This window comes from Physcomitrium patens, chromosome 4 (genome assembly GCF_059467195.1).
Source record: "Physcomitrium patens ecotype Gransden chromosome 4, ASM5946719v1, whole genome shotgun sequence".
In the NCBI taxonomy this organism is placed as follows: domain Eukaryota; kingdom Viridiplantae; phylum Streptophyta; class Bryopsida; order Funariales; family Funariaceae; genus Physcomitrium; species Physcomitrium patens.
This window is the reverse complement of record NC_143413.1, coordinates 21969775-21996570: the sequence shown is the minus strand read 5'-3', so window position 1 is coordinate 21996570 and position 26796 is coordinate 21969775. Positions and strand designations below refer to the sequence as shown.

General features: G+C 33.7%; 4 protein-coding genes across 7 annotated transcripts; 3 read left to right on the top strand and 1 right to left on the bottom strand.

Moving 5' to 3' along the window:
- Positions 1–1825: 1825 nt before the first annotated feature.
- Positions 1826–5817, top strand: LOC112280768 (D-amino-acid transaminase, chloroplastic). The gene is made up of 8 exons (XM_024516575.3): positions 1826–2404; positions 2984–3096; positions 3254–3364; positions 3567–3637; positions 3886–4058; positions 4393–4654; positions 4860–5277; positions 5452–5817. The coding sequence occupies exons 2-8, from the start codon at positions 2988–2990 to the stop codon at positions 5556–5558; spliced, it is 1251 nt and encodes a 416-aa protein (XP_024372343.1). The 5' UTR covers positions 1826–2404; positions 2984–2987; the 3' UTR covers positions 5559–5817.
- A 2326-nt stretch (positions 5818–8143) lies between these two features.
- On the bottom strand, positions 8144–10720 carry LOC112280783 (uncharacterized). The gene is made up of 4 exons (XM_024516614.2): positions 10392–10720; positions 9436–9504; positions 8832–9081; positions 8144–8387 (listed from the first exon to the last, which is right to left on the bottom strand). Exons 1-4 carry the CDS (start codon positions 10698–10700, stop codon positions 8263–8265), a joined length of 753 nt encoding a protein of 250 aa, XP_024372382.1. The 5' UTR covers positions 10701–10720; the 3' UTR covers positions 8144–8262.
- Positions 10721–12333: 1613 nt separating this feature from the next.
- Positions 12334–15529, top strand: LOC141045356 (uncharacterized). Of its 2 annotated transcripts, XM_073533761.2 has the most exons (7): positions 12522–13123; positions 13249–13300; positions 13728–14040; positions 14305–14437; positions 14569–14660; positions 14941–15127; positions 15389–15529. In XM_073533761.2, the coding sequence occupies exons 3-6, from the start codon at positions 13964–13966 to the stop codon at positions 15089–15091; spliced, it is 453 nt and encodes a 150-aa protein (XP_073389862.1). In that variant the 5' UTR covers positions 12522–13123; positions 13249–13300; positions 13728–13963; the 3' UTR covers positions 15092–15127; positions 15389–15529. The 2 variants fall into 2 exon arrangements, with proteins under 2 accessions (XP_073389864.1, XP_073389862.1); XM_073533763.2 differs by lacking the exon at positions 13249–13300 and having other exon boundaries at positions 12334–13123.
- Positions 15530–16330: 801 nt separating this feature from the next.
- On the top strand, positions 16331–18932 carry LOC112281599 (uncharacterized). Of its 3 annotated transcripts, XM_073533756.1 has the most exons (7): positions 16331–16426; positions 16682–16867; positions 17036–17137; positions 17353–17462; positions 17735–17822; positions 17985–18190; positions 18467–18932. In XM_073533756.1, the coding sequence occupies exons 2-7, from the start codon at positions 16751–16753 to the stop codon at positions 18735–18737; spliced, it is 894 nt and encodes a 297-aa protein (XP_073389857.1). In that variant the 5' UTR covers positions 16331–16426; positions 16682–16750; the 3' UTR covers positions 18738–18932. The 3 variants fall into 3 exon arrangements, with proteins under 3 accessions (XP_073389857.1, XP_073389859.2, XP_090106282.1); XM_073533758.2 differs by lacking the exon at positions 16331–16426 and having other exon boundaries at positions 16729–16867; positions 17036–17141; XM_090250156.1 differs by lacking the exons at positions 16331–16426; positions 16682–16867 and having other exon boundaries at positions 17038–17137; positions 17731–17822.
- Positions 18933–26796: the final 7864 nt, after the last annotated feature.

Sequence of the window (26796 nt, the reverse complement as noted above, 5' to 3'; positions counted from 1 at the left end):
TATTGACAAGCTTTATAAAAGCTTCGTAGACTTTATATATGTTTATAATTGATTAAGAGGTCAACAAGTTGGCCACATGTTGCACATTTAGCTATTTGTATCATAAGTTTAGCCATGTGGTGCACATTTTAGAAACTTGTTCTACAAATCAGACATATGTCTTATACATTTGATACATGTCATGTGGCCTATAGGATATTGCCATATAATTCTTTAATAGATAATATATGGAGGCAAGAATAAAGCCTTCTTCACTCTAGTCAAAACCTTTTCTTGTGTTCTTGTTTTAATTGAAGAGTCTTTAGTTTCTTTCTATTTGGCAATTGCCATTCTAGTTTCTATCTTATATCTATTTTTGATTTGTTTAATTTCTCTCTTTCATTGTTACAAGAATATATCATTTTTTTAGAGCTTTTTATAATTTATGTCCTTGATACTATTAAAATTAATTTTGTGGGATTGATATAAATAAAAGTTATAAATCAATAAATAAAATACAAATGAGAATAAATCAGATATGTAGCTCTTAGAAAATTTGCTAAATAGAAATACACAAAAGTCTAAAATCATAATTAAAGACACATTAGAGATTTAAAAAAGACATTACAATTTTTTAATTTATTTAATTCTTGATTATTAAATAAAAACCAAGAAGAATTCTATTTATCATATATACACAATATCATATTTTTAATTTTTTAAAATAATTAATAAATAATAAAATATGACTATATATAATTTTATGGGAGTATGGTTCAATTTATAATTTTTTAAAACTTTTTGATCTACTTTAATCTTAATTGTACAATTCCCTCACAATAGTAGAATTTCATATTAATTTTAAATTATTATATTTTTTTCTAAAGAAATAAGATAAATTTTTACAATTTGTCTAATTGTAATTGAAGCACATGTGATGTGTATGTCTTTCTTTTGTCTTGAGTGGCATGTTACATGATAATAAAAAATTCAAATAATTTTTAAATAATTGTAACTTCACTTACTAATATTTATTCTTAATTTTACATGTATTAATTAATTTGTAAAAAATAAGTTACAACTTCACTAACAATGAACATTTTTTTGATTTTTATCTAGCAAGAATCACACAAACCTATTCCATCATTATTGTAAAAAGTAAAGACTTAATAAAATGAAAATTAAGAACTAGTTTCTAAAAAGATAAACAAATATAACACATGGAATTTAATACAAAAAGAATACATTTTTCATGTTGTTTAAGTTTTTCTTTTGTTATTTTACACTGTCATTTATCAAATAAATAATTTACAAAATATAATTGAAAAATTAAGAATAAAAAAAATAAATTCTAAACCGTGTATATATATATATATATATATAAATGAATAATTAACAAAAGGAATGCAAAGAATTTCATTTAAATTGTCATTATGTCTAATACATTAAAGTATAGTATTTTAAACATTCTTAGTTCTTCAATTTTTGGTTCATATATAATAAATCATAACCAAGGATCAGCATTATCAAAATAATATGATACCAACAAAGCATCTTCATTTCACAACATTGCAAAGTTTTACCGGAAAAAATTATAGGACCCAAATTTACTGAAAGTGGATGAACGGATTCCGTTATTTCGAACAGAGTTAAACTTCATCCAAGGAAGATGAACAGAGCGTCATTATGCGTTCATCTAAAGATTTCATTCTTCTCTTCGTTTAACTCACTAATTTTGTTTTAGCGTCGGGATTAGCGACGCGGTAATTGCGTCGATAACTATGGTTTTTATGCAGATTGGTGCACACTCCAGCGAATTAGTTAAGTAATTCCATGTTAATTTTGTTGTTGTTGTTGTTAGTGCGGTGTCACCTCTCCCCCTGCTTCCGGAGCACAGAACAGATACACACCCATTTACACACATTTACCCACTTGTCGTCGTCTTCTTCTTCTTCAGAAAGCTGAATTCAGGGGAAGCTGTGTCGCGATGCGCGGCGCCGATGCATCGATGGCGAGAGCTGAGATGGTGAAGCAGCTTTGAGACGAGAGTGTGGAGGGTGTTTCGAAATGGATGTGGATGCTTTTCGATCCCATGCGTTAACGACGGTCTTTGCCAGAGGAGGGTTTTAACCACCTTCGATTCTACACCTTCTGTGACATTTGACCTGATTCGTGGATTTGAAGATAGAAAGTGTTGCAGCAGAATTCAGAACCTAGTTATATTTGCTGGAGCATAAAGCAGCCCGAGAGCGCATGCAACGTTGCTGTCAACTCCTTGTGTGCTACATAATAAATCGGAGAAGCACGAGGACGTGGAGTAAGTAGCATTCGACTTGTGGAAGTTGTGCGTTGTTTGTGCCCCGGAGCCGCTGTTGTTGCAGGAGAGAGCGAGAGAGGAAAGGGGTGGAGCAGGGGGATCGGATTTGTAAGCAATTTCTTATCTCTTTTCGTGTTCTTTTCTCTCTTGTTTGTCGAAGTTCCATCGCCTGCCAGTAGGTTAGTGTCTGAGGAACGCATGGTGAGGTTTGTGGTGAATTTTGCTTCCTAGTTGGTAGCCTAATTGCTTAAGAGGATCGAAAATTGCGGAATTGTTGGAGAGCGTTTCTGTTGGACTCGGGCGAACTGTGCTTTCCTCTTGTTGTGTATTTGTGTGGCTTGCGGAGTTCATTTTTATTGGCACCTGCAGCAGGGATTGTTTTGGTTTCGCATTTGTGATTTTGTGATGTTGTTCTGTCATCGTTATCGGTATCCTGCTTTGTCCTCTTGCTTCTTCCTGAAGTACCGACAGCTTCCTAAAACCCGAATCGATAGCACTGAGAAACATGCATGGGATCCTGAAAATTTTAGGCCTTATAACAGCTGAGAGTTGGATTACGAACAAAACAAGTAAAAAAAAAAATAAATAAAAAATAAAATAAGGGAAGAAGAAAAAGGTGAGATCGTGTACTGGAGTTTCTTACAATCCAATTTTATTAAACCATATTTTGCTTGACTTGTTCTGCAGCCAAATGGCCATGGCGATTAATCTGCACCATACCCATGCTCGAGGATTAGCAGAACTACAACGAAGCTCCTCTCCTGATCTTACCCGCGTGCTGCAGCAACGTGCAACTCCAGGTGCTTATATTTCTTTTTATTGACCTACATTTCCATCCTCAATGATTTCCAGTCTAGTTTTTTCAGTATTATTATCATTTTATTGTATTTTATTTATTTCAATCTCCTTGGACAGGAGTATTGTGGTACTGAACCTTTAAAATTGTGCTGCATTCAGGTTGCTCTCCACATTCGTTGCGAAAGATCAGCACATCAATCCCATCTAAAAATTTCAGCCCACGTTTCCGAGATTTGCAAATCGTACCGCTTTGCCATGCATTAACTACTGGTAAATACTCCTGTGACAAAAGAACAATTTCTATTATTACGTACGTACAATTTGGATGCTTTAGGCTCCAGTCGACTGCAATGCTGATGAGTAGTCCCGAAACCGATCGTTTCGTTCAAATTTTTCGAGTGGGGTGCACTAACACCTCAATAGTTCGATTCTCTTTTTGATTTAGTAACTTCAATTTCTGTTTGTAGGGTAGATGTAGGAACAGTTGAAATTTCAAATGACCACATAACTGATGACAGCATTCCAGTGCTCACGTTCCTTGAGGTGATGACCTGATTCCGTACTCTTTTTACAGCCCACTAGAGTTTTTTTTTTTTTTTTTTTTTTTTTTTTTTTTTGTTTCTTTTAAATGCTGAAAAATGGGTAGGGGCTTGTGGACTTAAAACCATAATGCTTAGAATATTTAGAGTAACAATATTTCTGAAGTATCAGTTACTATCCAAATTAGGTCCACGATTTAGTGGTCCACTTGAATCTCTCACAAAGACTCGATTGCCTTCTACTTCGACCAGGTGACAGAGCGTATGCAGAGCTTGGCAACGACGCGGCCAACCACATTTAGGGCCATGTACTCGAGTGTAATCGGTGGCATAACCACTGATACAGCAGCCATGGTCATTCCCATTGATGATCACATGGTACATCGAGGGCATGGAGTGTTCGACACGGCTATCATCTACAATGGGTAATCTAAGCACGGCGCTCTATGTATGTTAAGAGTTTAGGAGCTATAACAAGGGGAAACTGTGTTTCACTATATTCATTGCAGGGATTTCGATCTAGGTTTATATTGTTGTTTTGCCCTAGCAATTCTACCTAATCTATCAATATCAACTATGACTGGATCTGCCTCGCAGTTTCGGCCTCATTAATGGTCTCTTTCAAATCCCTCTTTCGATGAAAAAACAAATCTCGGATGTCATATTCACTGAAGAAAAATGCCCCCTCATGAAAATGAATGGATTCTAAAGTCATGACAAACACAGTGAATTAGTTTTGATTGGAGTGTTCGTGCACAGGTATCTGTATGAACTTGATGATCATTTGGATCGCATTTTGAGGTCGGCAGAAAAAGCAAAGATACAATCGCCTTTTGACAGAGCAACCTTGAGAGATATACTTGTGCAAACTGTTGCTGCATCAGGATGTCGACGAGGTGCTCTACGCTATTGGCTGTCCGCGGGTTTAGGTGGTTTTGCACTTTCCTCAAAGGAGTGCTTCAAGTCGACCTTCTATGCGATCGTAACAGATAATACATATCAAGGTCCAGAAGGGGTGAAGGTAATGCTGTATTTTATTTTATTTTTATACAATTCTTAAACTCTCTCTCTCTCTCTCTCTCTCTCTCTCTCTCTCTCTCTCTCTCTCTCTCTCTCTCTATATATATATATATATATATATATATATATATATAATTTAAAAGTTCACTTCTTTTTGGCTTTGAATGACTACGTCTCATACTGATGCAAATGTCTGCACTTTTCAGGTGATGACCTCTACGATTCCTATTAAGCCTCCTTTTTTTGCCACTGTCAAGAGCGTCAATTATTTGCCCAATGTACTTGCGCAGTTAGAGGCAGAAGAGAAGGGTTTATACGCGGGGATATGGTTGGACAATGAAGGCTTTATAGCTGAAGGCCCCAACATGAACGTTGCAATTTTGGGCAGCGATGGGGTGTTGCTGATCCCTCCCTTTGACAATGTACTGGCGGGATGTACTGCCCGACGCATGATTGAGTTGGTATCAAGGTTAATAGACAACAAATCGATCCAAAACCTTAACGGTGTCAAGGTGCAGATGATATCAGTAGAGGAAGCTAGATCGGCTTCGGAAATGATGCTGATTGGTAGCGGCGTACTTGTGAAGTCCATCGTTGAGTGGGACGGCCAACCTGTTGGAACTGGTACACTTTCTCCTCATCTTCCCGTCGAGATGGTCCTGAGCAGGAGGCTCTCGAATGAGGTTTACTTGATAATATCGTTTAAGTTAAAAAAAAAAAAAAAAAAAAAAAAAAAAACATTTCATGTTGGACTTGATTTATGGAATGATATCTCTAACACTTAAACCTTGATTGCAGGAAAAGTAGGTCCACTCACTTTAGCTATTCGGCAGGCAGTACAAAATGATCTGGAAGATCTCACGACTGGGAAACTTGTTTCAGTGCCGTATACAGATGAGTTGTGATATGTTCTTAATGGATACTATCTATGTCGTTTTATGAGCTTAATACGTGTCTTCTTTTACTTCAGAACATCATGCTTCCAGCCTAGCTTAGGAAACAAAGCATTGCAGTGCACCTCAAACTCAGAAACCAGACGCTGCTTAGATGTTAACTTTCATTCTAAAGTTTGCACTCGTAATAATGCGGAGTTTTATTTTATTTTACCCCTGAACAATTCTGCTCTTTAGCAATAAAGTTTCATATTGGGATTGGTGTGTGATCTATACTTATTCTTCACGTTTTGAGCAGTCCCAGCTGATTGTCTTACATGCTCTACAGCAAGTTATCATACACAATATTTATGAAATGTATGCACTCTTTGCAAAATGTGATATTTTACACTATTGAATTAGCAGTATTCATGAAAAAGTTCACAAAATTTATGAACCATGTACATTTGCCACATAAATGAAAACATGTAACTTTATTTTTAGAATGAAAGTCACAAGTAGTGATGTAACGATTACAATTGACTCTTTTGCACGTCATTTAATTTTTTTCAATAAAGTGTTTTTTTCTTTTCTTTTTTCTTTTTTCTTTTCAATATTTAAATGAATTCACAAATTTTTAGCATGATGTTTGGTATTTGTGGCATTCTTGAAAAAATAAAAATATAAATATAATTGATATATAAACTCCAAGAATAATCAACAATAAATTTTAGAAACCTCCATACTTTTTCAAAATCTTTTGAAAATATTTTTGAAATAATTTGCGAATTTTTCTAAAAAGTTTTGGTTGTAAGACTTTAGAAATATAGGAAATAAAACTAATAACAAGTATAAATAAATTCACAACTAAGACAATTTTTAGCTTTACAAATTATTCTTTTAAATCTTAGTTGTTATAAGAGTTGCAGTATTTTCTTATTTTTTTAATGTAATTGTAAATATCAAAGCATTTTTCTTTATTTTTTTATTTTTTGTATATATATATATATATATATATATATGATATTATAGTATCTTAGATGTTAAAAATTATACACTTTTAAATTCATAATGTGCCAATTTTTGTAAAAGTCTTGTACTTTTAATAATCTTGCTATTGAAGTAATAAAAAAACAAAAGTATTAAAGTTTAAAGTATAAAAAATGAAAAGAAGTAAATAAATGCATATAAAAAATTAAGATTAATATTTCAACCAATAATCAATATATTCATTTATATAAGTACAAAGATATTACTTTTTTTGCAACAAACATACAAACTCTTTTTGGATTGTAGGCTCTTTTAGAACTTTTTATACTCTTTTAGATTTACTAAAATTTGAAGAAATTCTTAATATGATCTACTAAGAAGTTTAAGAAACAAGACTTTTTAAGAAGCTTCTTTTGATAGCTTGATTAAAAAGAAACTATTAAAATGTCTCTTTTGGTTGCAATAGAGGTGCAACACTAGAAGTTTAGATTAAAAGATTTTAGCCTTCCAAGTAGTATCTAAAAAAATTAGATTAAAGTTTTCTTTAACCTAATCAACTCCTCTCTTAATTATAATTTCTTTGCTAATTTGCAATCAATTTTGTACTTTTAAACAATACTATTTGAATCAAATTTTATACATCTTTTATCTATTTTAATCAAATAATTATTATACTTATAAATTATTTATTTTATTTTAAGGATTTTAGATTTAAATAAAATAAATAATTTAAAAGTCTTAAACTTCCTTCTTAAGATATTTAATAGTAATTTCAAAAGAAAAAACATTAAATTGTAGACTTTAATATGATATAATGTTGTATAAAGATCAAAATACTAATAGATAAATTCAATAATAAAGAGTCATATTATCTGTTTATCTATAATTCTCCAATAGAAAAATACATGCTTTATCATCTTAGTTAATTAGTTTATACTATGAACAATGTAATTATTTCATAATTAAAAATAGATTTAAAAGCCTACAAATACAATGATATGTTTCTATTTGATACATGTATTGAGAAATGTTTTTAAAAATAATTATTTGATTAATTGGTATTCATGATCCTCCGTATTTATGACCATCCGAAATTCCTATTAAAATAATAATGTCCAATACTAATTAAAATATATATACCTATATATATATATATATATATGAGTTAGAATTTGAACTCCTTAGAATCTACTCAAAACGCTTTTTGTTTGCTTATTCGTTGTTTGTGAAAATCAGTATGATTTAGTTTACTTAATGATTGATAAGTGTTCATTACTCATTTTAAAATAAAAATTTGCCTAGGGAGGTTTAAAGTAGATTTCGTGGGTTCATTTTGATTATCATTGCTTATAATAGCCATAATATCTTCTTTAAAGCTTTGTAAACAATGAAAAGAGTTGTAATAAATTCACACGTGTCACCAAAGTTAATTTTGTTCAGCACCAACAGTTCGTTTTCTATTTTTTAGAAAATATTTAACTTTATCCAAAATCGGTTTCACTCACTCAGAGAGCTACAGTAAAACTTTCAATTTAAAATAACCTAAAATTTTGTTTTGATGAAGGGAAGAATTTTATCTATCAAATTCAGGAATGCTCCTACAATGAAGAGAAATTTGAAGACTCTAATAATGGAAGACTTATTTGGAATCATATTATGATGATTTAAGAATTGTTGAGGCACAGCAGTGTTCCATCTTACACAAATTGGGGGCGTGATCTCTCACTTGAGAGCACACTAAGACTAGCTACCGTCTAAGCACAACACTGTCTGCAACAAGATTTTCTGGCCGCCGTTCGATCACTTCATCCACGAGACCAAATTGCTTGGCCTCCTCTGGAGACATAAAATGATCCCGCTCCATACTTGATTCTGCAAAAAGCCATTAAAACTACATTAGTTGTCTGCACTCATCAAGTTACTACCTGAGCAATCCTGGAGAAGAATGCACAGCTATGGAATAACATCATGGAGGTTGTTATAATCCACTTGGGTTTAACGTTCTAGAATTCTTCAAGTAGAGGGGAGAGTCAGCAGGAGAATGTCAGACGATCTGAATAACAAAACACTTGATTACATGTCTCATGGTACCCCCGCTGTCACAGTTGTTTGACTGGAGGTTCAATTTGCCAAAAATGTCATCATAATCAAATTTGAGACACAAACCCCAGAACAGTGTGATAACTTTTTAGCATTCCTTTCTTAGACTGGCATAAATTCGTCCCTGGAACCTTACTCCTGCTTTCATTGGTATTGCTACCAAGACTAGCACCCATCTACTTAAACAGAACTTTAACTGAGAGGACAAGGACGTACCAATCTTTTCATACGTGTGACCAGTGTGCTTCACATAGAGACGGCTGAGTCGCGCCCTCATATCAAGTATCTCACGAGCTTGAATAGCAATATCACTCGCTTGGCCACTGGCACCCCCGGAAGGCTGATGAATCATGACGCGGGCATTAGGTAATGAGCGTCTCTCTCCAGGTTGTCCTGCAGCTAGCAAAAGCGAACCCATTGAGGCTGCCTGTCCAACACATAGTGTACTCACTGGGCTTCTAATATACTGCGTCACAACACAAGTCACTATCACAGCATTAGGAGGCAGGACGTAGTTGTCGACACCTCGAAACTCTCCAATGTTCATAATAGTTGCCTTCAGAAAACTAAAAAAAAATCAAAATTAAAAATTTTAAAAAGTTTTAATGAAATATACATAAAATGAAATATTCTTAGGTGCAAAAATTGAGTCCTCGCAAGAGTTTCAGAGGCAAGGTTCTGATTAACACTCACTCTTGAATTGCTACATGTACTCCACCTCACATGAGGTAAAGAAGTTAATTTATAGGTATTAGGGTGAGCTTTGTAGAGTTTGTGGTCCAATGGAAGGTTGAAATGGGAAGACGTGTCCAGCTCATACCTGCATGGTGTCATAGATCGCAAGTCCCGCTGTCACAACACCCCCAGGGGAGTTGATGTAGAGATGGATCTGCAGTAAGGTCATCAAAGCTCTTTACATATCTCATTCCAATAATGTAACAGCAACATATCAAGACAAAGTACAAAGTGAAAATGATCCAAAGTTCATTGACATGAGATAGCAAATTCTTTAAAAAGCGACTCATGTATTTCATTTGCGCATATCGTGAATTTAAAAGGTTGCAATGTATCTTCAGTGTTCTAGCCATTTCTTCTGTAAGATGAAAACCCTAATCCCGAAAAACTAATTCATCAGCAAAAAAATAAAAAAATGTCAAACTTAATCCTCACAACAGTTATATCGATTTCCAATACTCCAAATTTTAAAATGATGTATCTAGATGTATTCGAAAAATCTACGACAGTAGCTCAGACCCTTGCTAAATAATAAAATAATAAAATAGGAGTATTGGGAAGTGACTTGAACAGCTCACTGCAAACCATTCATGACATGATTAAAAGACTTGAACATCTCCCCGATGTTACTCGAAGGTCTGGAAATTCGCTTTAGGAAAGAATCATTTGCTTTTAAATGACCGTGGTCGGTACACAGCGTCTGGTTTCGAGGGCAAAATTATGCAGTGATCCAGAACAGTCATCAACTCGAAAGACCTTACGCATTCCAATTCTCTCAATGATTGCGCTGGTACTATTTGACTATTATAGACAAAACAGGGACTAAAAACTCCGCATCGAGACCACAAAAAAAGGCACCCGGCATTCAATCCTGCCACATCCCTAACCACAAAAACCATGAAATCGGAATTAACTACCCTTAGAAGCTAGAACCTTATTCCCCAAATCAAAAGGTGCAGAACGCTCTTGATACGTGCCATGACAAGACGTGACTCAGAAGTCGAAAACAAAAGCAGAGAGGTAGAAACCAAAACTAGTTACCGGCTTATCAGGATGTTCCGATTCCAAATACAGGAGCTGAGCAACAACAAGGGAAGCGGTATCATCTGAGATCGGGCCATGAATGCACACAATTCGCTCCTTGAGAAGCCTGGAGAAGATATCATAAGCGCGCTCTCCTCGCGAAGTGTGCTCGATGACCATGGGCACCAGGCCATAGCCACGGCTGAATTGAGACAGAGATGAAATTGCTAAAGGAGACGACGGCCCGCTGCGGTTTCTGGTGAGACTGCAGCAGAGCTCCGCAGCTGCTGCTGTTGAGGCCTGCCATAGTCTACCCGCCCCTCTCATTCTCGCCGATACCACAACGCAAATCCGCTTCCAAATTGCAAAGCACCGTCGCTCTTTGCTCAATAGCAGGCACCAACGCGCCACTAACGCTGATTCTCACCAGAATTGAGTTCTGTGGCTCAGGAATGAATGAAAAGGACGAATCAGAGCTCCATGACGACGAAGTGGAGGAGAAGACGCAATGTTCGATCGAAAGAGGACGGTGAGCTCCGTGCGGGGGGAGGTTGGTTCCAATTCTGTCGCGCCCTTTCGCTCGATCGATCGATCGACGGTGAGCTACAATAAAGAAGAAGATGCAGAAGATCATAGAAAGGAAGCGCGTCCATGGAACCCTAAAGTCATGCCGACGAGCCAGCACCGGGTGGATGGATGGATGGATGGATTAATGAATGAAAGTATTGGATGGATATCTGGATAAACATTATAGATGGATGGATGGATGAATGTATTGTATTAAAAAACATGTAGGATATATCAATTGAGGATGTTGCATTAACAATTATCTATATATTTATATAAATACATTATATAATCTCTTTGATTATGATGTTCTTAATGCAACATCAACATCATGTTAAAGGTTTGTTAGCTTTGCAAAGATATCACATTTCAATATTTAAAATAATTGGAGGCTTTATGTTAATTGTGAATAGTAAAACTTTCAATTTATCTAATTTGGCAAAGTTTTCAAATCAAATTGAGGATTATATTTATGTGCTCAAATCTGCTCTTGACACTAATTCATTCATTCAATTAAACCCAATATGACAAGCTGCACCATGAATCCAAAATCAAGCAATTTCGATTTGAAATAGATAGCAATGAAGTACACATGGAGCTTGTCTCTGTTTAAAAAGATCATCAATTAACATACACTTTGTTCCACAAGCAAAAGAAACACATCACATATTTCAATTTGAAGTTTGTAAAATTTGATAGATCTCTCCCCCAAAAAAATATATAAAAATAAATAAAAAACTTGGAATACATGAAATTTTTTCTTGTACCAAAGTCATAAAGAGATGGATCATTTTATAATCTTAATCAAATAAAAAAATGAATCAAATGAAACATAATACCAAATGAACAAAAAAAGAAAAATTAAAAAAAATTAAAACCCATAAATACAACACCCATAATTGTGATAGTTTTGTGTTGATTGATATTATTGATTGTTATAGAATAACGACAAAAATTTCCATATGAAATTAATCGGTTGACTTGCCATGTAAAAGGGTCATGTACTAAGGTCTTAAGGTCTTAAGGATCATGATTTCCACCAGCTTTGGGGTTCCCATGGTTATTAATATACAGCCATTCTTATGAGGTCGGCGTGCACCCACACTATATTCCGTTCCTCCGTGTCCCACCACGTTGGATTCCCAACGCCACCTCATCGAATAAAATCGTCCACGTCATCCGCCAGTCGACAGCGCAGGTTCGAATACGACGACGACCACGACCACGACCTGGCCGATTTTAAACAGCTCCCCCCTATTTATTATTCGACCCCATGAGATTCCGGTGCTCGATTCGGTGATGGTTTTGCGTGTCGTCGTCGATCGCTCTTACCTTGGTCGCAACGCCAGGCGATTGCAGCAATGCGTTGAACACAAACTCTAGGATTCAGTTTCTGGAGTCGGAGAGGAGTTGTCAGATTGGTTTTCACTCAGCAGCAGCAGCAGCAGGTGGTGAGGTTGTTGTTGTTGTAGTTGTAGGGTTGTAGCGGCATCATCGTATTTGGACGAAGAATTCGGCAGTCTGAGGGAGGGAGGGATGGATTGGTTGCGGTGGTTGGGCCAACTGCTGTGCTGTGGGGAGGCGAATGGAGGAGATGAGAGTTGTTCGTAGGTGGAATGTAACTTTGACTTGGGAATGGCGACGTAGAAACAGAAGTAGGAGGAGATTGGAGGCTCGTCGTCACTGTTCGTGATGTAATTTGGGAATTTGTTTTACTCATTGCTTGCGGGTCAAGGCATTGCTACCTCGGCGTGGATGCAGCGCCAGAGACTGGTGTTGTAGGTGTGATTGAATGGTGTGTGTGTGTGTGTGCTGGGACGGCATTTCAGAATTTGAGTGCCGGGGATCGATGGATTTGGTTCTGGTAGGCGAATTTTGAAGTAGCTGCGGATTTTGGATGTGTTGCGCTGTGGAGCAGAGTGAGCTTACAGTGGCAGCAGATTGTGGACAGTGTCGACTACGTGTTTGGAGAGTATGCATTTGGAGTGTCTTGATTGGTGAGGGGAGTGGGAAGGTAGCTCATGCTGTTAGGGGGCGTAAGAGTTGAGAATCCGGTGTGTTAACGTTGGTCTCGAGGCGTGCACGAAATGATATCGTCGCGGTATGTGTGCAAAAAACCATTTGAGCCGACGGACGGAATGGCATCTTCTCTTGGTGAAAGGAAAACACCGACCGAACTCCGAGTATGGTCTCTTTTCTCTTTGCCACTCTTTCAGAGAATTCCTAGGACACCCGTGCTTTCAGATTAGTCTCACTTGCATTCGACATTACCTTGCAATGAGAGCTAAGGTTTTATCTCTTGTGACAGTTCTACCATTCTCGAACGTGGCATTATTAGCGTCGGTTTCTCTGCAGAGAAGGTAGCTGTGGCTGAATTGTGATTATGCTTTCGAGAACCGTAATCAGGTTACTTGCTGTAAATCTGGTGCAAGTCAATCAGGATTTGCTCGGGTGCTCTTTCGTGAATGCCCTCCCCCCCCCACCCCCCCCCCCCCCCCCCTTGTCAAAGTTGTTGCTGCAATTCAAAATAGTACAACGGGCCTTAATGTTGTCCTCCGTGGTTAGCCTTTGTGGAGAACCAACCAATATGCTTATGGTGAACCTCAATTAATTATTGCACGATGACCCTCTGTCAAAATTTTCAAGTGTCTGAAATGATGGTATCTGCCTCGTTAATCTCTGCGTTGGGATTAGGCGTAATATGCCCTGTTACGTCGTATTTATTTATTTATTGTTTTTTAAAGCTCTTTAAAACGGTAGCCTGTGTGGGGATGGATGTACTGTCAGTTAAGGACCATGATTTTCCTGAGCTTTGCGCTCAATACAAGGCATACTCATGTTAACGGATTAGAATGGGAGGCGCATCGTGATTTTCATGTCTAAGACTTTTACATGAGCTTTGTAGTTGCACGCATGAAGTGGGAAATTTGCACAAAATGAAGGCGTAGGCCACTTCGTCCGAGCATACAGTTTCTGCTGTATTCGTTCACCTTGCAGTAACCAGAGTTTGGCTATTGGATGGGATGGAGTTGGAGCAATTAAAGCGGCACCAGTCCTCTAAGGCTGGGGAACAAAACGACAAATCTGCACATACCCAGCGGTTTGTCTCCAAAGGCACCTACTTTGCTGTACTTTCCAGTTCTCGTTTGCACACCTGTTGCAGTTATTTCAATGAACTTATGACTGCAAAACTGATGTGTCTTTCTGATGGACTACAGTGCTCCAAGTTTTGGAGTGTAAATTCACCTAGTATTTAGCTTGATACTCTGGTTTATCGTCAACGTGTGTCAAGAACCGCCACTTCCTCAGCTCTGCATCGCGCCGCAGTAACTAACTGTTTCTTCCATTTTGTGATCTTTCGCAGATTTGTGGCACGGTCTGAAGACGCGGTTTTGCCGTCACGTATACTTGGTGATGCTGGAGCTGCAGATGTTCATGTTTCAGTCGATATTGGGGCGAATGTTCGACCCCCTCGATTTCGCAGTCTCAAAGGAAAGGTAGCGTATTGTAATCCTACGAAGTCGAGGATTATCTAGAGTGTATCGAGAATGGAGGTAAATGGTCGAACAGGAGTTCCCCTGTTTGGAGGTTCCATATTGATTGCAATATAATGGGTTTTGTTCTCCAGGATGATTCCTCGATTTCTGAACATGAGGTTAGTCAGTATGGAGTTTCTGCCCCCGGAAATGGCTGCGCAGATTCTGTCTCGTTGTTTTCTAGGTTCGTTGAATCACCACTTTTCTAACCGTAGTGCATACCTTGGAACTCCTGTTATCAAAAGGTGGCATTGGCTGCTTTAATTCTGAACTGCCATTTTGAGGTTTTGCTATGAGAAGATGTGAAGCACATGACCGTTTTTAAGAACCTGTTTGTGTCAGAAGTACCGTATACTTCCTGTATTTACCCCTCTTTGCCAATTGAATGGTTTGATACACTAGTAACGGTTATAATTGCTTTGAAAAATTCTTCTCTTATGCCGTCTTTCATCCTGATTGCGTAGATATAAAAACGGTAGCTCGTCAAATGGCTCTACGAAGGCTGTTGCACAGCGTGTTTGCGAAAAAATGGAAGATTTGCCTTCCAAGAGTGAGGAAAAGGTGAAAGGATTGCACGATAGTACTTTCCGTGACGTCAGAGACATCTCCAATTAGCAGCCTCTTCTAAAAGCTGAAGCAAGCATTGACATGGTAACAAAGCAATCCGATTTAGACACTTGCTTTCTTCAGTTCCTTATCAATCATACATGATCATGATCATTTCACTCATCGTCAGTTAAGTCTAGGTCGATACAAACCACAAGCAATTCAACTTCAGAAATACCTTTTCTTAGACCTTACTGTTCCACACATATTCCATGTATGACTAAGACTATTATTTAACGCGGCAATGTTTTATAATCTCGTGGTCCGTCGTTACTCACAGAAGTTCTGCTTTGGTCATATGCTCAGGTGGAAGCTTTGAAGATTTTAGAACCTCACAAGGCTTCGGGACAATCCAATTTTAATGCAGGTCCTCTTCCTACTGAGCTTCGCGGCAATCTCAACGATCAATCGACTGCAGATAATGGATTCAATACACGAGTTAATGTTCTCTCTAGGAGCAGATTACCTACCACATCTGGTCCAATGGAGGATAATCTGGCTTGGGTGTCTATCAGAGGAAGCCACGCTCCTCTAGATCTTAGTCTTAAACTCACGGCTCGTTTCTCTTCTCCAGATTCATTTCACTGGTGCGCACGCAGTCCGGAATATAATTATGATAAAGTAGAGAAGTTAATATTATTCTTCAAGCAGCGATATTCAGTGTCCAAGTAATACGATATTTCATTGTAAGCATACGTGTTTTGACCTAGTTTAATCCTGAACTGCTAGGATTGGTTCTTTTTGAACCGAATGGAGGTCTGGCATGTATTTGCTGCAGGTGCCACCGTTTGAGTTCAAATGTTCACTGTCAAGGTGTGCAACAGTTTTCACAAGGACTTGGAGTCATGAGTAGAAAATCAGACATCGTTCGACAGATGGCATATTCAGGACGAGATGCAGATGATGAAATGCGAGGAGCAACATTCTGGAGTTCACTGCATTCATGGGTTTATCCCGAGTCGACTTTGCCCCCAACTGTGCTATCTGTAATGTCTTCGGCTGGAGCTCGTGGAGGGGAAGAAGGTACACTTCAGCATTTTAACACCATGTCGGCTGGCAGTAGCACATTCTCTGCATCTTTCTATCATGATTATAGGCTTTCTGTTCTGGCTTCATATTATTGGCTTCATATTGTTCAGTTGCAGGCAGTAAACAGCATTCAGCAAATGGTTAGTACCTCACTCTGCTTTTTTCCTGTACTTATTTCACTCACTCATTCAATTCCTGCCTTTTTTGTGAACTGGTCAGAAGGGGCATTTCTTTCCAAAAGACTCCGTGCTTGGGATGCTGCATTTCGGTCGCTGTATTACAATTTTCGCTCCCAATTTCCCCCCGTGTTTTATGGTAAAATGTTTTACACACTTGCTTCAGGTGTCGCTCCTTAACGTATGTGGTATAGCAACTAAGTTATTTTTGCAGCTAGTATGCTTATGATTGTACTGTTGAAATCGTTGTGATAGGTTATCTGTGTGTTATTCGTGTGATGCATGCTACAATAATGCATTTACCTTTTCTATGAAAAATTTCGTGTAGCTCTCTGCAGTCTTGGTTCAAAAACATTATGAACTGTGCCTTGACGTGTCTCAACACAAAATTCAGGTTTGGAGCTATGGAACTGAGGGACGGACGCAATCATAATTTGGCGTATTTGGCGTGGGTGTAGTTTGTATGCAGCAATATGTTGCAATGTTTGTTGGTGGTGGAATTGGGGGAAGAAATCGAGATGCTTGCAATGCCTACCTGACCCGCTCAACTCGAGGAGTGCGAGAACTTCTTCTTGAACATGTAAAGTTTATTTGAAGGATGGTATAGCCTCTATTGTATGGAAATTTTTCATTATGTTGATCAAGTGTCTGGAAAAAGATTGATTAGTAGATATTCGTTTGAGATATAATTTGGTTTTCATGATTTCCTCGTAATTTTGTTAACCAAATACTTCGAGTGTTTGTGTAGGATGTCAAGTTCTCAATGCCTTTCAATGCGTCTGGAGAGCCCACGACTACAGGTGAAGACCTTCAAGATTTGTTCGAGTTTGAGAAGTCTAACCCTGACCAGGTGGGTAAGGAACATGACTTTGACCTTGATGCTCAGCTGTATTAAATTTGGCTCGATGCGCTTGATCATGTAAAGTTTTCTCTTTTCAAAGTTATTTCTATGAACCTATTGAGGTTCCACCTATTCTTTACTGCTGATCTGTCATTTTTGGTTTGTTGTTTGAAAGAATGCGTAATAAATGTTAGTGTAACTGATCCGTCAAATTTGCTATCCAGACAAGAGTGGCTAATGAAAGAACAGCTTCAGACAATAGTCCACAATCAATGTTGTGCTTTGAAGGTTCCTCTGATGTACATCGATTTTATGATTTCCTTCTTAATCACAGGTAGCAGCTTGAAAATTTTTCATTCTCATAATTTAAGCTGTAAGAACTCGAATATTTAGCAAGTGCATAAGCAGCATCTCCGTTTTGTTTGTTCTTTTTGCAAAAAAATGTGGGAGTATGCACTTTGTGCCAATTAAAATTTTGAAGTTTTCTGCTCATCCCCTGTACTAGAGAACATATTGTGTTGGATTAGAGGGTGTGATATTGGTTTCTTTTGAACCAACTTGTCTTACCCCACTTTCTTTTTTCTATTTTCATTTACTGGAAGCCAGATCTCTGTTAAATTCCACGGCTGCCATGGATGTTCCGGTCCTTTATGCGCCAACGGCTTTCGATAATGCATCTCTGAGTGTTCTTGAGGTGAACCTCTCTCCTGAAACCACCAATTGTTGTGAAATCATATTTGTGAGCTCAACTCTCCGGGTATATTTACATCTTGCAGTTTTTTAGTGAGATCAGACTATGTTTGCGGAGTCGGTACAAACAGTCGTTACCTCCTTCTGACCTAACCTTGCTCTACAGATTACCTGCAAACAACTGAAACGTTCAGATGGCTGTATTCAGCCTCAAATACGTGATGATAAGGTGAAGGTCAGTCGGAATAGTTCAGAAACAGCTAGCGATACAACGTACATAATGGAGACCAAAGGGTCCTTCCTTCCTCCATGGGTTATCCTACGATTGTGTACAGTAGTACAAGAATCCCAGCCTCTCGGTTTCTCTGCACGGTAAGTTAATGCTAATGTTCTATCACTTTGTATGTTTATTTCTTTATTTAATCACTCATTTTTTTGTTTGTTATGGTGCGTGATTTGATTTTTTTTTCATTACAGAGCTTGCCTAAATCTCCTAATGACTTGGGGTTGCCATAAGGAACGTTATCTAAATGACACCTGCATGTCCATCTCAAAATAATCCGAGGAAAATCCTATGTCATGTGGGGTATTCACTTGTATTATTAGATATATTGTTTGGAATCTAACACGAGGATCTTGCTACTTCAGATTCGTGACAGAACCTCTCACCATGGGGCTCAACATAGCCCAAGGAGAGATAACCCACAATGCAAATGCTGCGAGCTTCAAGAGTTTTTTCTCAAAATCAAATGGTGTTACAAATTGTGATACGATATCTAAAACAAAGACTGAGTTCTTCCCTACGTCAGAATGCGATCATTCCTCTGGTTTAGGGACTGCTGTCGTGAAGGAACTCAGATATAAGGACAATTCTTACAAGGTATCTTTAGCGCCTCTTCAACTGGCAACTTCCCTTTGAGATTCAAACAGGATCCTTCCAGAATTGATTTGTAACCATAGTTTTCCTGCAGAAGTGCCTATCTAATTTATGCAATACAATGAATCATGTATGCAACATATTCCCTGAGTGACCAAGATGGGGCATAGTAGCAGGGCCAAGCTGGTTTTGCACTTAGTACTCAAATATTCATTTATTTTAAACAGCGTTTGAGAACTGCGTATCTCCTTAGTGTTGAACTAAAATACGAAATTCAAACATAAGATTCTTCTTTCGAAACATAACATAGTAAGATAATTATTTAGTGACTCCTTTGAACATGTTTTGCCTTGTCATAATAAACATGTATGCATACTTAAAATTGTATTTGATTTCAAATATTCCTCATCTAAGATATTGTACAGAGAAATAATTCTGCGGCTATGAAATAAGTAAAATATTAGTCTACTTTTGTTTTACACTGAACCCATTTCCACGTACCAATCTAGACGTTGCGGAGGAGAGATTCGTCTGACGAATTTGTTTTAGATTACGTACGTAATTTGCATCTTAAGATTTGAGAAAAATCTCTCAAAAGTAAGGTGTGTCAATTATGTTAAACATTGTTCCCTGTTATTTTTCAAACACCATATTCTTGCAGTTATGCAAATCATATTTTGTAATTATTTTTATCACTTTACTTTTAAGTACACAAAATTTCAACAAATTATAAAAAAGGTATCTAGGGGATTATTATGCCTAAAATGCACTTTTTAAGGCCACAACACAAAAGCTTAACAAAGGTTTCTTTCTTGGTAAAGAAACATTTTTCTAGAAGTCTTGGCTTTTGGAGATAGTAAAATTCACTAAATCATTCTTTTATTATAAATTTAAATATGTCAAATTATATCTTAATTCTAACAATTATAAAAAATATAATAAAAATAAAAAATAAAAGAATGAATTTTTATTTTAAAAACAATGGAGTATGATTCTTATATTTGAGATATATGCATATCTATATATATATATATATATATATATACACACACACACACACACACACACACATATATATATATATATATATATTTTACTTATATTTAATTTACTTATGTATTTATATATTTATTTGATAGTTTGATTTCAGATAATTTAAGATAAACATTTGGAAATAGTTATTTGATTGTTCTAGATAAAATAAAAAATTACAAGAAGGAGAAGATCATATTAAAAACATTAATGGTAGAATCTACAATTGGCCCTAGTATATAGAAACTAAGGCATAGTAATAAGTCACTTTAGATATCAATATCTTCTTTATCTTTTGTATTGTAGAAGAGTTCTTATGTAAATTCTAAATATAAAAAAAATCAAAGAAGGAATATAAATAATTTCAAAATGATTTGAAGAAAAAAAAAAAAAAAAAAAAAAATCCTTGTATTATTTCAGAATTGTTAAAATAGTCCAAAAAATATCCAAAAGATAATTTTGAAATTTCTTGTATGATGTAAATATACATTTACTTGAATTGCACCATGATACTTTTTAGAATGTAAGATAAGGTTCTTCTAAACAATTATGTACACTAGGCCAAAGAGTTATTGTAGGCAAGTGCCTTAAAATCTCTAGATATCTTATTAAGATACATATAATTTAGTTAAGTTGGAACTTGAAAGTTGAAACTCCTTTGAGACTTGTCTTAAAATGTAAAGGTCTTTAAGACTATATGGTAGATAGAATCACTTTGAAATACTATATAAAACCTTGCTAGGATTTTATAGTGTCAACCAAGTGAATCATCAAATTTTATTGTTTTTAGAGACACTAATAAGTCTCTAAAGTTTATTAAGAGAGAAATAAATATATAATAATTATAATGTTTAATTAAAATTTATGATAAATGATATCTATTCATTGTTATATTTTAGCTTGTTTAAAGACTACTAATATTTAGAAAGTAATTATATTTTAAGATATATTTAGTTTAATTAAAATCAAAATTTTATAAATTATATAAATATAATATAAATTAAAATTTTAAAATTAAATTTGGAAAAATAATATTATTTAGATGTAAATTTATTATATATTAATTTTTGTATATATTTCTTTATAATTTTTTTTAAGTTAAAAATTTCTAAGCTATATATTATTTTGGTCTTATGCCAAATTCATTCAAATAATTAATTAATAAAAATCTAATAATATTCTAAATATTTAAATTATAAAATTTTAATATATGGTTATAAAAATTAATTGAACAAAGATATAGATGCATATTAATTATTAAAAATCTATAATATAACTATAAAATCAACATGCATATTTGAGAATTTATAAAAATTATAAAAATTTTCATTCTAGTTTTTTCAAGGACTTCCAAACTTTATTTCTATTAATCTATATGTTATTGTATTGTAATACAACTAATAGGTGAATAAAAGAAAAAAAGAATTATATTATAAAAAATCTTCTTTCAAAATATCGTAACAAATTATTTTAATAATATTAATAAAAATTAATGATGAAATTAAATTAATAAGTGTTAATATTAACTTTTTACAAAATTGGCTCCTATTTACTTTATAGGGCCATAAATAAGACAAAAAAAAGATAGAATAGCAAAATTAATATTATAGATACCTTAAAGTAGAAAAAATAGTAGCTTTTAACAAAAATTATTTTAAAAAATTAGATGTGATATTTGAAGAGGACTAATTATAAATTTGGATTAAAATTAGATTCTAAAGCATAAAACTATGTCCTTATAATAAATCTAGGATTCTTTTGTTGATCAAAGTATAGGGATTGGGAGCAAACAAGAGATTTTTTGAGAATTGGTTTTAAGAGATTTCAGTTTATAATGACATAGTCAAAGGTTTATATAGTTAGGATTGTTTTGATGTGACTATATATCTTTTGAAATAAAAAAGATTTATATTTTGAAGCATTTCATGACATTTGTAGTAGATTTATAGATGATTTTTTTTTGGCTTTGTGATTATAAATATATTAAATATATATTAAAAGTTCAAGCTCGATTAAACAATTAAAAAGATTATTGAAATTTGAGTGGATTAGGATCTTAAAATTTGAAGTTTAGAGAGATAGTGAGGATTTCAAAGATTTGTAGCAATCCATCCATAGAATTGAAATAAAATTTAGAAAATCTATAAAAAATATTTATTTATAAAATATGTGCAAAATAAGAAATATTGGCTCTAAATGATTGGTATTAAGGTGTCACATACATACATACTTATTCAAATATTTACTTATATGATTAAGTAGAAATAAATAAAAATAAATTTATTCTTAATATTTTTTTAGAAAAGCCTTCTAGAAGCTTCATAGATGTTTTTTTTGACTTTATATGTATTTGTAGTTGATTAATAGATTACAAACTTGATCAACAAGTTAATCACGTATTGGTAGCTTGTAAATCAAGCTAATTATGTAAAATTCATATAAAAAACTTACATTGCAAGTTAAGATACGTGTCTTATAAAGTCAATATGTTTTGGAGGTCTTATAGGACATCACCATGTAGTTCATAGTTAAGAGTATATATAGAGACAAGAGTAAAGCCTTCTTCATTCTTGTCAATGCCTTTTTAGTCTTTAGTCTTATTTCAAGAATTTCTAGTCTTCTTGTCTTTGGTTATAGTCATTTTAATTTAATGCTACATCATCTTTTAGTGATTTTCTAGTCTTTTTGAATGAGACAAGTATATATTAACATTTTAGTTCTTTGAGATTCATATCTTTGATAGTTTGACAAGAATGTTAACTCAATATTCTTGGTTTTTTAGAATCAAGTGGATTATTTCACTTCTATTATTGTATTTTGAAGGTTGTAGATTATCAACTTTTAAATAAATTATTTAATTTTCTAAAATTAATATCTTTTTTAAAGAGAGCAAATTATCCCTCTTTATAGAAATTTTTATTTGATATTAGAGGTTGCAGATTACCTTCTTCTAATCTAACTTGTAAATTTATTAAGATGTTTGAAAGGGAGAGAAAAATCATGGATGCTACACTTGGCAGATGTAAAAATAGATAGATTTACAACTATTACTGATCTTTAAGAACTTTTCAATATTCTTAGGGTAGAAATTTCATGCATTACGAGCACTAACCATAGAAATACTAATCCTATGCCTATAGAAGAAGTTCAAAGTCTATATCAAGAATTTTTATAATTTAAAGAAGCAAGTAAATTGACTTTGCAATTAAATCCAAGAAATTTTACTTTTACAAGTACGACAAGAAAAAGAATTAGTATGCCCAAGAATTTTGATGGAACAAGATCAAAATTTTGAGGATTTTTGAAAAAATTCAAGCTCTATTTAAGGTTGCATCTCTTCTAATATCTTAATGGATTTATTCAAGTTGGATTCATATGTAAACTTCTATATGAAAGTGTTCTTTCTTGATTTGCATCTTTGATGGGAAAGGATTTATGACTCCTTTATGATTTGAATTCATTCCTAGAGGAGTTTACAGCCACATTTAAAAAAAATAATAAAAAAAGAATAGTAGAGATCAAGCTCTTATCTTTACAACAAAGATCTCAATCAACCACCATATAGGCTGCTGAATTTCAAAACCTTGCTTGCAATGTGGACTAGAATGACAAAGCCTTTATCAATCAATTTTGATATGAGTTGAAGAATAACATCAAAGATTTGTTATTAACAATGCCAAAAATAAAAAAAATTAGAATAATTTATTATTAAAACCATTTCATGTGACAATTAATTATTTCAAAGGTGTTATGAACAAAGACTTGACAAGAGAGGAATAAGCCAAGTAATGATGGCAACTTTCAAGTTTTGAAAAGCTTATTTATCAAGGCCAAAACTAATACAAATTAATACAACATATTTTAAGCTCTTCATTGAGCAAGAAAAGATTCAACATTGTCAAGAAGGTTTATGCTTATATTATAGAGAAGCTAAATATACTACTCAAAATTATTTAAAGAAAAAATGCTATTACAAAATGAACATCATGATTGCCAAAGAAGAAAATGTGTTAAAAAATAAGTTTTTTCTAACTATAATAAGGACAGTGAAGCTGGAATCATGTGCAACTTCTAATAAAGATCCTATTCTCTCATTAGATCCTCCACCTTGTTTTATAATAGATATGTGTTTAGGACCTAAAAATCACAAAGCCTTTATATTATTAGATTCAAGAGCCTTAGCCTATTTTATAGATAAAGATTTTATCAAAAAAATAAGAAATATCTTTAATCAAGAAAACTAAATCCATACATGTAGAAGTTATAGATGGTTGTTTGTTGTCTTCTAGAGATGTTACTTGTGAGATTATTCTTTTAGATATAATAATTAAAGATCATAATAGTATAGTAATATTTAATATAATAAGATCACCCTTTTATCAAATTATTTTAGAATTATTGTGGTTAAAAAAATATAATCGTCAAATAGATTGGATTTTTTATAATCCTAACTTTTCTTATAATTTAATCCAAAATCTTGATAGTGAAGTAGAAATAGATAAGCTTAGTACATCAAAACTCTTATTGGTTGGTACAAGAGCTTTTATGCATGTGGCAAAAGAAGGCCCATCTTTTGTTATATATGCCACATCCATTTTTGATAGTAGAAAGACATTAAGTCATATTTCTAGCAAATATTAAGATTTCTAAGACATTTTTGAAAAGAAAAAATGTAGATATTTTTTTAGAGCATTGATTCTATGATTGAAAAATTGATCTATAAGAAGGAGTTCAATCATCATTTGAACCAATCTACAACTTATTGCAAAATGAATTGGCTGTACTAAAGGAATATATTGGCAAGAATTTGGCTAAAATTTTTATACATCATTCAAAAATTCTAGCAAGAGCTCCTATCTTATTTGTAAAGAAAAAAGATGGATTTCCGTAGATGTGCATAAACTATCGAGGACTTAATAAGATCACTACAAAAAATAAATATCTTCTACCTATGATTTCAAGATTTTTTGATCAATTCAATCAAGCAAAGATCTATAGAAAAATAGATCAACAAAGAACTTATAATTTAATATACATTAAAAAAGAGATGAGTAGAAGACTTCTTTTTGAATTAAATAAGGACATCTCAAATATAATGTCATGTTTTTTGGACTTACAAATGCACCAACTGCTTTTCAACATTTTATAAATGATATCTTTTGTGAATTTCTTGATGATTTTGTTAAGTATTATTTAGAAAACATTTTAATCTACTCTAAGAATACAAAAGAATATGAACTTTATGTTTTTTGTGTGTTATAAAAACTTAAAAATATAAGATTATATACAAAGATGAAAAAGTGTATATTTCGTAGTACTCAAATTGATTTCTTAGGATACATTATTTCCAACAAAGAATTAATGATGGATCCTATGAAGGTCCAGTCTATCATAGATTGAAAAGTCTAAAAAATAATAAAAAATGTATAATATTTTTTAAAATTTACTAATTATTATAAAATCTTCATAATTTTTTTTTTTTTCAAATTGCAACTCTTCTTATACATCTAACATGTTAAGACAAACTTAAGTGGACTAAAGAAGCTGAAACATTTTTTGAAGCCTTAAAGATAGCATTTTTTTTTGCACCAATTTTATATTGCGTAGATTTTTTTAAGACATTCTTCATGGAAATATACACATTAGATTTTGCTATAGATGTTGTTTTATTACAAATAAATGAAAATAATAAGCTTTATTTGGTAGCTTTTCATTCTAAGAAATTTTTAGCAGTTGAGATTAATTATAAGATCCACCACAAAGAATTTCTTGCAATTGTGGATTCATTTCAAGAATGGCATTATTATCTAGAAGGTACTTCTAGTCAAGTTATTATGTATATGGATTATAAGAACCTTGAGTACTACATGTTGGCACATGTTTTGAACCATTGTTAAATCCATTAAAGTATGTCTTTATTAAGATTTTATTTTAAGATCACCTATAGATAAAAAAAAAAAATAAGGTTTATTAGATTTCATTTCTAAACATTCTTATCTTACACCAAAAAAAAGAGCTGCAGCTTTTGATCAATAAAGAAAAAATTTCTTGAAGCCAAAGCATTTTCATCTTTGAGTAATAAAATCAATATTAACTATTGATTCAATCTTTGTCAAGAAAATTCAATCAAGCATGTCTTTTGATCCTCTTATTTTTGATATTAAGAATAATTCTTCAAATTCTCATGATATTTTCAAATTTGAGATTAACAATAATTTACTCTACTTCAAGGGATGATTATACATTCCAAAACATAAAGAAAAATTACAAATTCTTTAAGTTTGTCATGACTTTTCAACAACCAGATATTTTTGATACAACAAAACTTTAGAATTAATATCAAGAGATTTTTGGTGGCCTCAAATGTTGAAAGCAATTAAAGACTTTGTACAATCATGCAATATTTGTTGAAGTTCCAAAACTCTTTCTCATTGACCTTATGGACTTCTCCAACCATTACCTATTCTGAAACAACTATAGTTTTTTATTTCTATGAATTTTATCATAGATCTTTCAATCTCAAGTTTGTATGATTCTATATTTATGATAGTAGATTATTTTATCAAAATGGCACATATTATATTATGTACAAAATTTATCTCATGTAAAGAAATGGCTAAGTTTTTCCTTGACAACATCTATTGTTATCATGGATTGCCTAAAAATATTCTATTAAATAGGGGGACTCAATTTATATTAAGATTATGGATAATCTTTTTTTAAGATTTTAAAAGTCGATGTAAATTTCTCTTTGGCTTTTCATCCTCAAATTAATGAATAAATAGAATTGATGAATCAACTTATGGAGTAGTATTTGAGATATACCATTAATTATCACCAAGATGATTGGAGAACTCTTTTGCCATTGGCATAATTTGTGTATGATAATTTGGTACATTCTTCTACTCAACAAAAAATATTTTTTGCCATTTATGATTATCATCTATGACTTGATATTTTTGACTTTTTAAAAGTTAATAATCCTATAGCAAAAGATTTGATAAATTATTTATTAGAGGTACATGCAATAATAAAGGCATAGTTAAGAGAAGCTCAAGAACACAAAAAA